The sequence below is a fragment of the Rhinatrema bivittatum genome, chromosome 14, assembly GCF_901001135.1.
Source record: "Rhinatrema bivittatum chromosome 14, aRhiBiv1.1, whole genome shotgun sequence".
Classification (NCBI taxonomy): domain Eukaryota; kingdom Metazoa; phylum Chordata; class Amphibia; order Gymnophiona; family Rhinatrematidae; genus Rhinatrema; species Rhinatrema bivittatum.
The window spans coordinates 51,530,949-51,548,215 of NC_042628.1; the positions used below are offsets into that span (position 1 = coordinate 51,530,949).

The window sequence follows — 17,267 nt, forward strand, 5'->3', positions numbered from 1 at the left end:
TACGTACCAGGATCAGTCCAGACAGTGGGATGTACCAAAGCTTCCCTAAGTAGGGTGGGCCTCTGATAGCCCAGCTCGAATGACCTGAGTTCCAAAAGAGCCCACGATCGGCGGTTGAAGATTCAAGCGATAGTGACACGCAAATGTGTGCAATGACTTCCAGGTAGCCACTCTGCAAATCTCCTGCGGAGAGACCACTCGGCTTTCTGCCCAGGAGGCTGCTTGAGCTCGGAGAGAATGAGCTTTTATACCTTCCGAAGGTGGACGCCCAGCGCCAACATATGCTGTAGAAATTGCTTCCTTTAGCCAGCGGGCAATGGTGGTTTTAGAAGCCTTGTTTCCCTTCTTCGGACCCTCCAGAGGACAAAGAGGTGATCTGATAAACGGAAGTCATTGGTAGCCTCCAGATATCTAAGGAGGACACGCTTGACATTGAGGCGTCTAAGGTCTCTGGAATCCTCGTCCTGGAAGGACGGCAGCTCCACCGACTGATTTAAATGAAAGGATGAGACCACCTTTGGTAGAAAATATGGCACAGTACACAAGGATACTCCTGAATCCGTGAAGCGTAGGTAAGGCTCTCTACATGACAAGGCTTGAAGCTCCGAGATTCTGCGAGCTGAACAGATAAACACCAGGAATACTGTCTTGAGAGTGAGGTCCTTGAGGGTAGCTCTTTTCAGAGGTTCAAAAGGTGGACCGCCTAGAATCCGAAGGACCAAATTCAAGCTCCACGAAGGGCATAACTTGCGGATCGGTGGTTTCACATGCTTTACTCCTCTCAAGTACCGGACTACGTCGGTGTGACGAAAGAGTAGATCCATCCTGATGATGAACGAGAGCACCAAGGGCGGCCACCTGAACTCTAAGGGAATTGTAGGCTAATCCCATCTTCAGACCTCGCTGTAGAAAGGCCAAGATCTGGGCTATGGATGCATGATGTGGAGAGAGCTGTGTGGACTGGCACAAAGACTCAAAAACTTTCCAGACCCAGATATAGGACATGGAGGTAGAAGTCTTCCTAGCCTCGAGAAGAGTGGAAATAACCGCCTCTGGATACCCCTGTCTTCTCAGCCAGCGCCACTCAAAAGCCAGGCCGCTAGACAGAAGCGATCTACCTGGTCGAAAAATACCGGTCCCTGTCGTAGAAGGTTCGGCAGATGTCCCTGGCGAAACGGGCTGTCCACTGCTAGGTTGATTAAGTCTGCAAACCACGGCCGTCGAGGCCATTCCAGAGCCACCAGGATCACGGACCCCTGGTGACTTTCTATTCTTCGTAGCAACCTTCCCACCAGAGGTCAAAGCGGGAACACGTAGAGCAGGAGGTTCCGCGGCCACGGGAGGACTAGGGCATCGATGCCCTCTGCGCCGTGTTCTCTTCTGCAACTGAAGAAGCGCGGAGCCTTTGCATTCCTTTGAGTGGCCATTAAATCTAGATGGGGAGTCCCCCATCGCGTGAAGAGGAGTGACACTGCTTCCTGGGACAGTTCCCACTCCCTGGGGTCTAAGCGTTGGCGACTTAAGAAATACGCTTGAACATTGTCCACCCCTGCAATGTGAGATGCCACCAGATGGGACAAGTGGAGTTCCGCCCATGGCATTAGTTTGTTCATTTCCCGAGCGACATGGAGACTCCTTGTCCCTCCTTGACAGTTGATGTACGCCACTGTCGTTGCGTTGTTGGAGAGGATTCGGACTGATCGGCCCTGGACTAGGGGAAGGAAGTGCTTCAGCGTGAGATGAACTGCTCTTGTCTCCAGATGGTTGATGGGCCACACTGCCTGTGCTGGTGTCCATCGACCCTGCGTCAATTGCCGTCCACACACTGCCCCCCAGCCGGCGAGGCTGGTTTAATGATCACCCAATTCGGGACCTCTAGGTCCACCCCTCATAACAAGTGATCGAGGTTGAGCTGTCCTTGGCTAAGGGTGGTATCGGTAGATGGGCCTGAAATTCCCGAGACACCAGCTTCCAATGGGAGAGTAATGCTCTTTGTAAGGGACGCATGTGGGCAAATGGCCAAGGCACAACATCTATAGTGGAGGCCATGGAGCCCAGCACCTGGAGATAATCCCAGGCTGTGGGAAGCTGAAGGTCCGAAAGCGCTGAACCTGCTTGAGGAGAGACTGAGCCCGATCCAAATGAAGAGAGACTGTGCCACTTTGGTGTCGAAATGAGTTCCCAAGAAGTCGAGGGACTGCGACGGAGTTAGACTGCGCTTGGTAAAATTGATGACCCAGCCGAGCGATTGGAGAAAGAGTAATAATCTCCCAACTGTGTGCTGGCACAGATCCCTGGACTTTGTCCTGATGAGCCAGTCATCCAAATAGGGATGGACCAGAATTCCTTCCCTCCACAGGGCCGCCACCACTACCACCATTACCTTGGTGAAGGTGTGAGGAGCAGTCGCCAGGCCGAATGGCAGGGCCTGAAACTGGAAATGCTGCCCTAGAATCTTGAAGCGCACTGATGGTTCTTCAGGATGGGGATATGAAGATAAGCCTCCTTCAAATCCAAGGATGCAAGGAACTCTCCCCGGTGTACCGCAGCAATAACTGAACGCAGGGTTTCCATCCTGAAGTGTGGGATCTTGAGAGCCCCGTTGACCATTTTGAGATCCAAGATTGTTCGGAAGGAGCCTTCCTTCTTGGGGACTACGAAATAGACGGAATAATGGCCAAACCCATGTTCCAGTACTGGCAGAGGGAGAATGGCCCCCAAATCCAGGAGACGATCCAGTGTCTGTTGCGCACTGCGCACTGCTTTCTTAGCCTGCACGGGGAGAAGACAAACCTGTCTCTGAGAGGTCGAGCAAATTCTAAAGCGTAACCGTACTGTAGAATATCCAAGACCCATTGGTCTTAGGTAATTTTGACCTCGTAGAAGAGAGAAAGGCGTCCTCCTATCTGGGGAGTCAAAGAGTGGGCCGGCAATGTTTCATTGGAAAGATTTAGCAGAAGTCCCTTGGGCGAGGGTGTCTCGGGCTGGTCGTCGTCCCCGAAAGGAATGAGACCAGGTCTGCGATCTTGAAGAGGGAGGTGGATGAGAAACTGGCCTAGCCTGACGGAAACGACGTTGTCCTCTGAAATGGTTTCGCGTGGTGCTGTATGTTCTGGAGCTCCAAGGATGATCTTCTGGCAACTTATGTACTTTATTCTCTCCAAGCGATTTAATGAGTTGATCCAGCTCCTCTCCAAACAGCAATCTACCCTTGCAGGGGAGGGAACCCAGCTGAGACTTGGAAGATGAATCCGCCGACCAGTTTCTGAGCCAGAGGAGGAGTCTAACCGAGACCACTGATACCATGGACCTGGCCAGGACTCTGAGAAGATCATACAGAGCGTTGGCGCCATAAGCAATAATGGCCTCTAGTCATTCCGCCTGCTGTGCCTCCCCTGGAGGAAGTTCTTGCATGCTGAGCAGTTGTTGGACCCACCGGAGACCTGTTCTCTGCATTAGGGAGCTGCAGACTGCAGCCCTAACCCCCAGGGCGGAGACCTCAAAAACCCTCTTCAAGTAAACCTCAAGTTTGCGGTCCTGTAGGTCTCTGAGGGCTGCTCCTCCAATCACTGGAATAGTAGTCCTCTTCGTGACAGCCAATACTGAAGTATCCACCTTCGGTACCTTCAGCAGGTCCAGGGACTCCTCCAGGAGCGGGTACAGCTTGTCCATAGCTCTGCCAACCCACAGGAAAGCCTACGGAGTCTCCCATTCCCTGGACAACAATTGGAGGAGCATAGGATGAAAAGGAAAGGTCTTCAATGGCGGCCGGAGGCCTGCCAGGACCGGGACCCCCTTGTCGCAGTGCTGGTCCAGGGGCTTCCTGGGGAGCCTCGATATCCAGTTCTGCTAGGACATGCGAAATAAGCAGGTCCAACTCATCTCTCTGAAAAAGGCGCAAGACCTGAGGATCATCTCCCTCAGAGCGCCAAAGGTCTAGGGTCATCCAGAACCAGGTCCACCGCCAGGTCAGCCGGAGGAGGAGGATCAGGTACGGTCGGGCGGGAGACCGCTCAAACCCGAGAAGACCCCAGTGGAGCCACTGGTACTGGAGGACAAGGAGGAAACCCTGGTGCTGTACCTACACGTGGCGGTGCAGAGCCCTGAGAAACCCCTGCCAGATCTGGGGGATCCCCCAGTCTGATCACTTTAGGCGGAGGGGGGGGGGGGGGCCAGGGCAGGGTCCTGGTGCTGGCTGAGCCTTGCCAGATAAGCATTGTGCATCAACAGAATAAATTCTGTAGAAAAAGGCTCCGAGGGAGGGATGGTAAGAGGTGGGGCAGGAGGGTCCTCTGATGGTGGTTCTGCCTCGGGGAGGTGAGCCGGTGGCGAAGAAGCTCGGTCTGGGTCTGAATCAGCCGGGGGCTGAGCCGGAGCAGTTATGTGTGGATCCAAAATGGCCGCCGTTCCCACGTTGGACGGCACGAAACAGACCGCCCCTGAGGCCTCAAGGTGCCCTCCCCGCCGGGGAGGCAACTGACACACAGGCCTTCCCATGAGAGCTGCGATCCAGGCTCTCCACAGGCACTGCATCGTGATGGACGTGGCATGGAGGTAAGAAGCTTAAACTCAAACTACCTCCGGATGCTGCAAGGGAAATCCTGCGCTTGCACTGCAAACAAAACGACCCGTTTTGGGGTGTTTTTTTTTAAGTCAGAGGAATGCCGCGTCTCTGCAACTTTAGGGCTGTCCCGAGGGAAACGGCATCTCAGGCAGCAGGTCGTTATCGAGGGGGAGAGGTTGGACCACCAACATTCACCCCTAAGGCAGCCACATAGAATCCTGTAAAGAGGTAAAATTTACAACTTACCCCCAAATGACAGAAACAGCAATAACTAATGAAAATGACAGGTCTGCCATGGAGCAAAAGTTCTGCCTGCAAGTCTGCAGCAGAACTATCCACAGAGGAAATTATACTTTTTTTTTTTTTACTTATTATCCATCCAGGAAGAGTATTAGAGAAAAGGAAAATAAATTGTCTAAATAGTAAATTCTCTAAAGTAACTGGGGAACCAAAGGTGAAACCCGCATCTGCTGGAGTCAGAGAAATACTGAGGGATTGAAGAGGGCGCACCAGCTTATGAGAGAGCGCCCTCTCATTTTTGCTCTGACTCCATTTGCTGGAAGGGGGGGGGGGGAAAACAACCCACTGTCTGGACTGATCCTGGTACGTACAGGGAAAATGTATATCCAAGCCTACGTGCCAAACTGGGTGCCCAGGACAGACGCCTAAACATAAAATGTGCATCCAAGCACGAAAATGGGCGCACACAAAGATGCGCAAACACGTGTTGACGGTCTGCAGTAACAAAGCATACAAAAGTACCCCACAGCCTACCGCGTGCCAAAATGGGAGAGGCCTGAGAGCGGGGCCTAGCCAAACCGCTGCTCAACCCACCATGCCTGCACTCTCTCCTCACATCACATAACTCCCCTGAGACATGAATGTGACAGCCGAATGCCAAGGAAACGGACCTTTCTCCTGCTATCTTCCTGTCACTGACTCTTCTATTTTTTTTTTTTTTTTTTAAGTTAAAAACTTTTACCTGTGCTCAGCCCTCCCTGGCTGAAAGCAAGAATGGGTCCTGGCTGCAGAGGGAGAGGGCTAAAGCCTTCACTGCTGAGCTTCTCTCGGTCTGCAATCACTAACTGGAAATTTAGGTCCACGCCAGTCAAGGCAACCAGGCACTCTACTGAGGGAGGGTCCGCACAGTATCACCTCAGGAGGCAAGCGGTGCTACACAGATATCTCCTCTTCAATTTCTTTCTTCTTTTTCTCTTTTTTTACTCACAGGCAATCCCCCGAAGGGAAATGCATGTCCACTATCTGCTGGAGACGGAGAATACTGGCGGGCTGATGTTGGGGCAGGGTTATATAGCTGTGATGTCAGTTTTTGTTCTATCTCCATCTGCTGGCAGAGGTGCATAACCCACTTATTGGGATTGACCTACCCAAATGCTAAGGAAAGGGGAATTGGATTTAGGCAACAGACAACACTGAGCCCCAACTTTTTCGGTCCAGGGTACTGATTCGCAAACAGGAAAAAAGCACAGAACTGCTTCTATGGCCAAGTCAAAAAGCAAATCATGCTCAAGCAGCATTGTTTGAATTACCAGGAAGGCTGCTCACCCTGTAACTATGTTGCTAGGAGGAATTTTGTTATGGGTTTAGCAGGTAAATTATTTATTAACCGCAACTATCAACACTTCTAGGCAGTAATACAAAATAACATCCATAAAATATATCTTACATATAAAAAAAAACCATACATACATACAAATTAAGAAAATTGAACAATAACATAATACTTCAGTTACATAAAATCATATCATCAATTGCAATAGTTTGAAAATTACAGTGAATCTGGCTGGACTCTAACTGTGACAGTCTCATAAGCTAGACAGAATAAATGAGCTTTCAATAGCTCCCTAAATTTTAACATTGAGGATTTTGCACGTAACTCAATGGGCAAGCCATTCCACAAGCAGGGCCCACGCCACAAAATAGATGTACTCGTGATTCTTTTGCTTGTATTGTTTAAGGGAAGGAATTTCCAATTATAATTGTGACGCAAATTGTAATATCTTAAATACATTAATATCTTAAATATAAATAAAAAGAGCTTAAACAGCACCCAAAATTTAATTGGGAGCCAATGCAGATTCTATAGCACAGGCATCATATGTGGCTACCTGTGCAGCAGAATTCTGCACTCTCTGTAAGGCCTAAGGTTATCGTCTGAGGCAGTCCCATAAACAGAATCTTACAGTAATCTACTGCTGATGTTATTAATGCGGAAAGCTGTAAAAGACAGAAAAGGTCTTAACTGCCACAACATGCGCAGTTTAAAATAGGAACAATTTAGCACATTTCTAATCTGTGAAACACAAAGCAGGGAGGAATCAAGTGTCACTCCTAAATTCCATATATGAGTCACAATTTTAATCTGATGACCTTCAAACAACATTTCAGGAATATCAGCAGAGGGTATCCATGCAAGATACAAAATTTCAGCCTTATTCAATTTCAAAATCAAATGATTCTCAGCTAACCATGGCCTGACTGCCCTTAAACATGATCCTACCCTCTTGCAGGGACTCGGTGATGGAAGAGGGCACTGGAACCAGAAACTGAAATCCATCAGCATATTCCCAGTATTTAACCCCCAAACTAGCCAACAATTTACATAATGGACAAACAAAAATATTAAACAGCACTGCAGAGAACCCTGAGAATGAGCAATTACCTGCTGAGAATGTGCAGAAAGGAACGATTCAAACCACTTTAACACAACACCTATTATACTAAGCTGCTGTAAACGCCCCAATAATATCAAAAGCAGAAGTTATATTTATCATTCCCCAAAGAACCCTCATCCTCAAATCAAATCCTTTACAGATTTTTCAGAAAGTGATGATAGAAGGAATTCTGTGTTATGATCAGTTGCTTGGTATTAATTGTAACTATTATTACCCTTAACATAAGGTTTGGAGGTAACCTGCACAGAGCATCAGTTACTATCCTTAACAGAAACATGGGGGTAACCTGCACAGTGTGGCAGTTACTACCCTTAACAGTAACATGGGGTAACCTGCATAGAGTGGCAGTTACTACCCTTAACAGAAACATGGGGGTAACCTGCACAGTGCGGCAGTTACTACCCTTAACAGAAACATTGAAGTAACCTGCATGGAGCGGCAGTTACTACCCTTATCAGAAACATGGGGGCAACCTGCATGAAGCGGCAGTTACTACCCCTTATCAGAAACATGGGGGCAACCTGCATGGAGCGGCAGTTACTACCATAAGAAACTTGCTAGGCAGACTGGATGGACCATTTGAACTTTTTCTGCCATTATTATGTTACTTCCTCTGGAGAAAGGAACTCATGGCCCTGCTGGAAACTCTCCCTGCCACTTCCATTCTGAGTTTCTTCTCAGGTGAGGGCTCTTCCTCTCGCTGCTGCCCCAGCCCCTGGGGTGGTCTCCCGCCATGCTCTTTCATTTCCTGTGTTGCCTTATGCATTATTTTAATGAACTCTACTGAAAATTCAGAAATTCCCACTTCCTGGGGCCCCAGGGAGTCAGGAGCATCCTTGAGGTCTGTCTGTAGTGGCTCTGACGCAGCGGAGAGCTGGGCATGATCTACCACTGGGGAGGTCTGCTGGAGTAAGGCAGGAAATGACTGAGTGGGGAGGCTGTGCTGCTCTGTGCGGTCTGCTTCTCCCTTCATGAGCCAGCTTCCCTTTGGGCCAGTCGCAGACCTTACAAAATGAGCTGGAGAAGCTCACAATGCATCTGGCCCTGCACCATATCCAAGGTCTCAGGTGGGAGAAGAACAGGGCCAAACTGCCTCTGGTTCCTGGGCCTCGCTGCTGATAGTGCGGATTTTATTCATTTTTTCTTAAAAGGATCCTCATTACTGCTGAAAAATGTAGGAGTCTGTCACTCCTGACTGCTCTAGGGAAAGAAAGAGCAGCCCAAAACTAATGTCGTCCTGCTGGGCTCCCCTGACTAGGCCCATTTCTGTCCAGAGGGAACCAATTCACAGCCTGGGCTGTTGCCCCAGTGGCCCTTCCTTCTTCCTTCCTCTGGAAGCAGAGGACTACTAATACCTTCCCTGCTGCACTAGGATATATAGAAGGAATGCGTCAAAATAAAGAACTTGCCCTCTGCCTCCATCTGCTGGTAGGAGGGACAAACCTTCTTGTATGGACTGGTCTGACAGGATAATGCAAAGAACACAAACTAAATGCCTGTATAGTGTAAAATCATTCAATGGCAACAATCTGGCATATTTGTTTCCATATCCTGTTTACAGTTAACTCTGAGGTCAATATTCAGCAGTGCAGCAAACAGACAATTTACCCGGCTAAAAATAGCCAGATAAATTGTCATGGATATTCAACGGAGCGCCACCAATTAGGAGCTTCACTGCATTTAGCCATATTGTTAGCCAGATAAACTTAGCAAGCTAACTTTAGCACTGGTACAGCACAACCAGACTTAGCTGAATAACTTATCTGGCTAAGTCTAAACATTGGAGTTAGAAAAATTATCTGGTTAATTTTAGTTTCAACGATTTTTATTGCAAACTTCAAAATTGAACAACCATCCAGATCAGAGGGCAGGAACACTTATGCATCCCCGCTGGCAGTACAACGTTATCAAACAGCTTTTTCATCACTTTTTCATGTATGCTGATGATGTGCAAATCCTTATCCCCATTCAAAAAACCCTCAAGGACTCCCTGCAATTCTGGGAATCCTGCCTAGTCTCCATCAACGCACTCTTAGCCAACCTCCACCTTGCACTTAATGCAGCAAAAACAGAAATCCTCATCATCTCTAATCAACCAGAACTCACATCTCTTTCCTCCTCTATCTTATCTACCTTAACCCACCCCCCCTTGCCCTCTGTAAAAGACTTAGGTGTCGCATTAGATCAACATCTTAACTTTAAGCCCCACATTAAATCGCTGCTAAAGGGGGATTCTACAAACTCCACATTCTCAAAAAACTGAAACCACTCCTTCATGCCCAGGATTTCCGTCTAGTCCTGCAGACTACCATCCTTTCTAAATTGGATTACTGCAATTCCCTTCTCCTAGGCCTTCCATATTCTACCATTAAACCTTTACAATTCCTGCAGAATGCCATGGCAAGAATCATAACTGACACCCGTAAAAGAGAACACATCACCCCCATACTAAAAGATCTGCACTGGCTTCCCATCCCTTTCCGTATTCAATATAAAACTCTTGCCATCCTTCATAATGCGCTTCACAAAAATAATCCTGCATGGCTCAAAGAAATGCCACGGTTCCGCTCCTCTTATCACCCTGCTAGAAACACCCTAGCGGGCACCCTGCACATCCCACCCCTCAAAACCGCACACCGTACCCTTACCAGAGAAAGGGCATTCACCATCGCCGGCCCTACCCTCTGGAATTCACTCCCCACATATCTCTGTCTTGAACCATCCTTACACAACTTCAAAAAAGGCATCAAGACTTGGCTCTTCATGCAGGCCTACCCGGATGCCAACCAAACCTAGACTATCTCCCCTGTCTCTCAGAACTCCTCGCCCATTCTGTATTCTGCTCGATGTTGTACTATAAGGAAACGGTGATGATGTGATGTAAGGAGTTGTTAATAAGCCTTTTTGCTATTAAGCTTTCACTGTTACTATAATTGTTATTAAGCCTCTATTGTTATCATAGTTGTTAAGCCATTTTTGTTATTATCGTTGCTCTTCACTCTCCTTACTATTTCTTTTCTTCTCCCTATTCTCTTCGTTCGCTCCTTGCCCTCTCTCTCCCTTTCTCGCCTGCTCCCCTACCCCCGCTCCCTGTTCATTGTAATTTCTACTTCCTTGAGTTGATTGTAAACCGGCGTGATGTGTCCTACAAATGTCGGTATATCAAAAGTTCTTAAATAAATAAAAAAATAAAAAAAAACCCCAGAGCCACACACCCCCCCCCCCCCACTTATTTTATCCCACCCACTCTACCCCTGGAAATTACAGCTTACAGGCCTTGAGCTACGTGCTACGTCCATGGGTCACCACCATTAGGAAACCAGTGAAAAAATGGTAGAAGTCCGTAATAGTCAATCATTAATGATGAAGCTCCTGGAACGATGAGGTAAAGCTTGCACATAACAGTTCCAAACTCGCAAGAAGTGTGGTCGGTACTGAGGGGATCTCTTTGACACCAGATTCTCCATCTGCATTAAGCAGTGCAGGGCATTACGCCACATCCAAAAGGTCGGTGGCCTCATTGTCTCGCCAGACCAAGAGAATTGTACATTTCACTACCAAACATGCCTTTTGAAGAAATAATCAGGCATCAGCCCCCCTAATGATGGACGGAGAAATGCAACCAAAGAGGAACAGCTTTGGGGAAAGTGGCAAGGAAAACCCCAAGAAGATTGACCAGGTAGTTGGCAATACGGGCCCAAAACCGTCTCAAGGGGGTACATGGCCAAAACATGTGGGACAGAGTGCTCTGGAGCTCACCACAACGTGCACACACGCCTGTGGCACTAGGAGAAAATTTTGCTACAATTTGGGGGGATAGATATACACTCCACAAGAATTTGAACTGTGTTTCTCTATGGTGCATATTAATTGAAATCCTGGAGATGTGCTGGAAGCAAGTAAATCACAGTAAAATCTTTTTTAAATATATCCGAAGCAGAAAGCCTGTGAGGGAGTCAGCTGGACTGTTAGATGATCGAGGGGTTAAAGGGGCACTTAGAGAAGATAAGGCCATCGCGGAAAGATTAAATGATTTCTTTGCTTCGGTGTTTACTGAAGATGTTGGGGAGGTACCCGTACTGGAGAAGGTTTTCATGGGTAATCATTCAGATGGACTGAACCAAATCACGGTGAACCTAGAAGATGTGGTAGGATTGATTGACAAACTGAAGAGTAGTAAATACCTGGACCCTCTGGGATACACCCCAGAGTTCTGAAAGAACTCAAAAATGAAATTTCAGACCTATTAGTAAAAATTTGTAACCTATCATTAAAATCATCCATTGTACCTGAAGACTGGAGGATAGCTAATGTAACTCCAATATTTAAAAAGGGCTCCAGGGGCGATCTGGGAAACTACAGACCGGTTAGCCTGACTTCAATGCCAGGAAAAATAGTGGAAAGTATTCTAAATATCAAAATCACAGAACATATAGTCAGCATGGCTTTACCCAAGGAAAGTCTTGCCTCACAAATCTGCTTTACTTTGAAGGAGTTAATAAACATGTGAATAAAGTTGAACCAGTAGATGTAGTATAGTTGGATTTTCAGAAGGCGCTTGACAAAGTTCCTCATGAGAGGCTTCTAGGAAAAGTAAAAAGTCATGGGATAGGTGGTGATGTCCTTTTGTGGATTACGAACTGGCTAAAAGACAGGAAACAGAGTAGGATTAAATGGACAATTTTCTCAGTGGAAGGGAGTGGGCAGTGGAGTGCCTCAGGGATCTGTATTGGGACCCCTACTTTTCAATATATTTATAAATGATCTGGAAAGAAAAATGACGAGTGAGGTAATCAAATTTGCAGATGATACAAAATTGTTCAGAGTAGTTAAATCACAAGCAGATTGTGATAAATTGCAGGAAGACCTTGTGAGACTGGAAAACTGGGCATCCAAATGGCAGATGAAATTTAATGTGGATAAGTGCAAGGTGATGCATATAGGGAAAAATAACCCATGCTATAATTACACAATGTTAGGTTCCATATTAGGTGCTACCACCGAAGAAAGAGATCTAGGCGTCATAGTGGATAACACAAGGAAATTGTCGGTTCAGTGTGCTGCGGCAGTCAAAAAAAGCAAACAGAATGTTGGAAATTATTAGAAAGGGAATGGTGACTAAAACGGAAAATATCATAATGCCTCTGTATCGCTCCATGGTGGGACCACACCTTGAATACTGTGTACAATTCTGGTCGCCGCATCTCAAAAAAGATATGGTTGCACTGGAGAAGGTACAGAGAAGGGCTACCAAAATGATAAGGGGAACGGAACAGCTCCCCTATGAGGAAAGACTAAAGAGGTTAGGGCTGTTCAGCTTGGAGAAGAGACGGCTGAGGGGGGATATGATAGAGGTGTTTAAAATCATGAGAGGTCTAGAATGGGTAGATGTGATTCGGTTATTTACTCTTTCAGATAATAGCAAGACTAGGGGGCACTCCATGAAGTTAACATGTGGCACATTTAAAACTAATCGGAGAAAGTTCTTTTTCACTCAATGCACAATTAAACTCTGGAATTTGTTGCCAGAAGATGTGGTTAGTGCAGTTAGTATAGCTGTGTTTAAAAAAGGACTGGATAAGTTCTTGGAGGAGAAGTCCATTACCTGCTATTAATTAAGTTGGCTTAGAAAATAGCCACTGCTGTTACTAGCAACGGTAACATGGAATAGACTTAGTTTTTGGGTACTTGCCAGGTTCTTATGGCCTGTATTGGCCACTGTTGGAAACAGGATGCTGGGCTTGATGGACCCTTGGTCTGAACCAGTATGGAAAAGAAAACCCCAAAAAAACAAGATTTCAACACTAAAGGGTCAACCGTAAAGATGCCATCTCTATTCCATCTCTCCGCCATTATAGCCAGAATAGAGTCCTTAATCCTCCCTCATAAAGTCTTATGGGCAGTGGATAAGGAAAGGGGTTGCAATTTATCTAATTGAATTACCTCATATAGTGCCTGGAAGGTAGTGAGGGATTTGGAGTTTTGGCGCAGGGAATTAACATAGTGCTTTAACTGCAGGTATGAGAACACATGCGTGGGTAGCAATTTAAATTGAGCCCTAAGTTGTAAGAATAAGAAAAGACTCCCTGTCTCAAGGACGTGGCCCAGTTGTGTAATACCTTGAGCAACCCAGAATCCAAAAACCACAGACAGGGATCCGGGTGTGAAATGGAGATTGCCTTGGATAGGCAAAAGGTGGGCACACACTATCTGGTTAATTTAACTGTGCCCCGGAACAACTCAACTTATCCAGCTAACTTTTAACTGGCTAAGCAGCTGAATAAATCAGAGTCACTCAGAGTGGCAGGAAATTTAAGACCTGTGGTTCATCCAGCTAAGTTCCAAACTTAACCAGCGAAACTGTCTGAATGTTGACCTCTGTGTGTTCGCCAGCAATTAGCAAGGCACATAAAGCATCAATAGGTGACAGGAGAAGACTTCTACAATACAGAGCACAAATAGAATCTATAAGTAACCCCAGTACACACCTACAGGCAAATGACAGCAGACTTCTAGTATACAGCACATATAGCATTTGGAGTTGGAGGCAGCAGATTCTGATTATTGCAAACTCCATCTGAATCCCAACAAAACTGAGATTCTTTGATACAAAATAAACATCACCAAGGCCCATATCTGAAAATCCCATTTAGAACCTATGAACTCCAGTTAAAATCATAGGTCCAAAGCCTTGGTGTCCTTCTAGATTTGGAAATCACCTTGCTCCGACAAATCGCGTGCCGCCCTGTAAACCGTTGTGATGGTGCACTACTAAACGACGGTATAGAAAAGATTTTAAATAAATAAATAAATACATACATACATCCTACTTGATCTTTTTTTTATTTAAATAAATAAATAAATACATACATACATCCTACTTGATCTTTCTGCGGCGTTTGATACGGTAAAACATACTACACTTATAGACCAACTAACTAATATAGGGATCAAAGGCACAGCTCTCAAATGGTTTCACTCCTTCCTAAGCAACAGATTCTACAAAGTAAGGATAAACAACAAAGAATCGCATCCAATCCTTACAGAGCAAGGAGTCCCGCAAGGATCCTCACTTTCTCCCACCCTATTCAATATCTACCTCCTCCCTCTCTGCCACCTACTCTCAAACCTCAAGCTTACCCATTACCTCTATGCAGACGACATTCAAATCCTTCTCCCGATTACAGAATCCCTTCAAAAAACCATCACTTACTGGAACGAATGCCTACAGCCCATTAAGGAATTACTCTCAAGCCTCAACCTAGTATTGAATGCCAATAAAACCGAAATGCTCATTGTCTCTCAGGATCCTCTCACAATCTCCTCTAGCTTCTCTCTACCAAACGCTAATAACATGTTCTCACCGGACGTCAGAAACCTTGGAGCATGGCTTGACAATCATCTTAACCTAAAAAGTTCGTAAACAATACCACGAAGGACTGCTTTTACAAACTGCAAGTCCTCAAAAAACTTAAACCCCTCCTTTATTTCTCCGACTTCAGGCTAGTACTTCAATCCATAATATTATCAAAGCTCGACTATTGCAACTCCCTGCTACTAGGTCTACCCAACAACACGATCAAACCATTACAGATGGTACAGAATTCTGCTGCCAGAATTCTAACAAGCACTAACAAAAAAGATCACATCACCCCAATCCTTAGTAATCTACATTGGCTTCCCATTAAACAAAGGATACTCTATAAGGTACTCACAATCATCCACAAAGCGACAAACAAAATAGCTCCCATCACGTTAAGCTTTCAACTCCAACCGCCACACATCTTCCAGACCTATCAGAAGCGCTTACAAAGGATCACTGCATGCCCAACAAGTAAAATCATCTCTGAGCAAAAGAGCGCTATCCTTAGCAGGCCCCCACCAGTGGAACATGCTCCCCCCAAATCTAAGACTTGAACCCAATCATCAAGAGTTCAAAAAAAGGCTAAAGACTCTTCTTTTCCAACAAGCCTTCCCAGACTCACAATCCTACCAAGACGGAAAGTCTTCCAAATAAGAAGTATCCCCTAATTATGGTCACCATACCAAGTCCTACCTTCAGGTCTCTGCAAATAAGAAGTATCCTCTTCCAAATAAGAAGTATCCCCTAATTATGGTCACCATACCAAGTCCTACCTTCAGGTCTCTGCAACTGGACAACAATCTTTGAGTTCTAAAAATTAATCTTATTTATATTTTCCTCTGCAACTGGACTACAATTTCTAAGTTCAAAATTCATTTTATCTTATTATTTATATTTGGCATGGTTAATATGTCACTATATCCAAGTTAAATATTTAAATTATACAGTTTATATTACATAATTTTATTAATTACAAGTAAAACTATTCTATATTATTGATTATCATTATGTTAAATTGTCATCCAGTTATAATGTTCCATATGTACCACTGTTCTATGTAAAGCCCCCTTATCTCTGTTGGGGCAGTTTATCGTTATATGTAAACCGGAGTGATTTATAGTCTCTATAAGAACCTCGGTATATAAAAATTAAAAATAAATAAATAAATCCTCACAACATGTTGCCAATTTCAAGTATGACATCAGTGTTTATTGCTTACAGTGGTTCATGCCACAATAATCTCTCGACTGGGATTACTGCAATGCACTGAATAAAGGTCTAACAGACAAGGTCCTCCACAAGCTCCAGATGATCCAAATCTCTGCTGCACAACTGATAGGATTCAGAAAACACAACCACATCACACCAGTCCTACAAAAACTACACTGGTTACCAATACCATACAGAACAACATTTAAAACGCTGTTCACGGCTCTAAGAGGAGTCAGGCCTACATACCCGAGGGAAAGGCAATGACCCCCCCCCCCTCCCTCCCCAGACTACTAGGTCAATTCCACCATCAAAAATAAAACAACAAACATACACCTTGAAACTTCCTCCCAGCAAAGCTCCGAGAAATACACGATTACTCTCACTTGAGGAAGCAAATAAAAGCTTGGCTCTTCTGTCAGGCCTTTAATGCCAAACCTGAAACTCAAAGCAACAGAGAGCACAAGACCCTGCTGACATCTTCTTGAATGGCGGCTGCAAACATGTCTGCTGCATGCTGTTGGTTTTTGTTTAAATCAATTCGTTTCCCACTTTACTGTTTTGCAGAGCTGAACCACTATTTTGCCAGCACCTTTTATTTGCTAAATTGAATTGTTATTGCTACTATTTCAAATTGCTGATACTTTAAATTGTTAAACACTTTTGTAAAGCTGCAAATGATCTTCGCACATTTGCTGCTATCTCTAATGTATTGTAAACCACCTTGGGTGAATTTTTTTATTCAAAAAGGTAGGTAAAAAATCAAAATAAATAAATGAATACAATTACACAGACTATAAAGTCTCCATAGGTCGCAGCAGATTCCTACTACAGAGAATTGAATGGTATCTATAGGTGATGGCAGGGGAGTTTTACAGTGCAGCAGATACTGCTTATTACCCAGTGCGCATTAGGTAGGCCAGGATTTGCTCCCAAGGGTTAGTCTGAGCCATTGCACACAGCACTGGGGAATTTGAGGCTTACCTGCCAATAGTTGGATTATCTGCATCCCCACACCAGCCACACTCAAAGTTCTGCAGGCACTCCCGGCATGTATTAAATCTCGAGCAGTCCATGCACTGTGGGACTGAGTGTACGCTGTTACCAGAGAAACAGGAGGTGAAAGTTACACTGTACATGTGACCAGCTCATTGCACACAGACACCCACACACACTGACTGGGCTCTCCTTTCTCCCCCACAGCCTCTCAGCATTGACTGAATCTTTCTCCTGACCCCCAAGCTTTTAACAGACAAACACCGGCACTTGCCCCGACCACGCATACCTGTCATACCAGTCCCGGCAGTCTCCATAAGGGTACTTGGCAAGGTAGGCAGCAAAGAAAAAGCAACTGTGAGTGGACTGACACCAGGCACACTGGCTTGAATTGGAGAGACATTCATTACATGTGCTGCGTCTGCAATAACATGAGAAC

General features: G+C 45.6%; 1 protein-coding gene across 1 annotated transcript in view; it reads right to left on the reverse strand.

The window, feature by feature from the left end:
• MEGF8 (multiple EGF like domains 8) overlaps nucleotides 1-17,267 on the reverse strand; it is a 295,542-nt gene that overhangs the window by 177,906 nt on the left and 100,369 nt on the right. Inside the window, 2 exon segments of the mRNA XM_029577448.1 lie at nucleotides 16,817-16,930; nucleotides 17,118-17,249. Of these exon segments, the coding sequence (XP_029433308.1) occupies nucleotides 16,817-16,930; nucleotides 17,118-17,249 (246 nt within the window).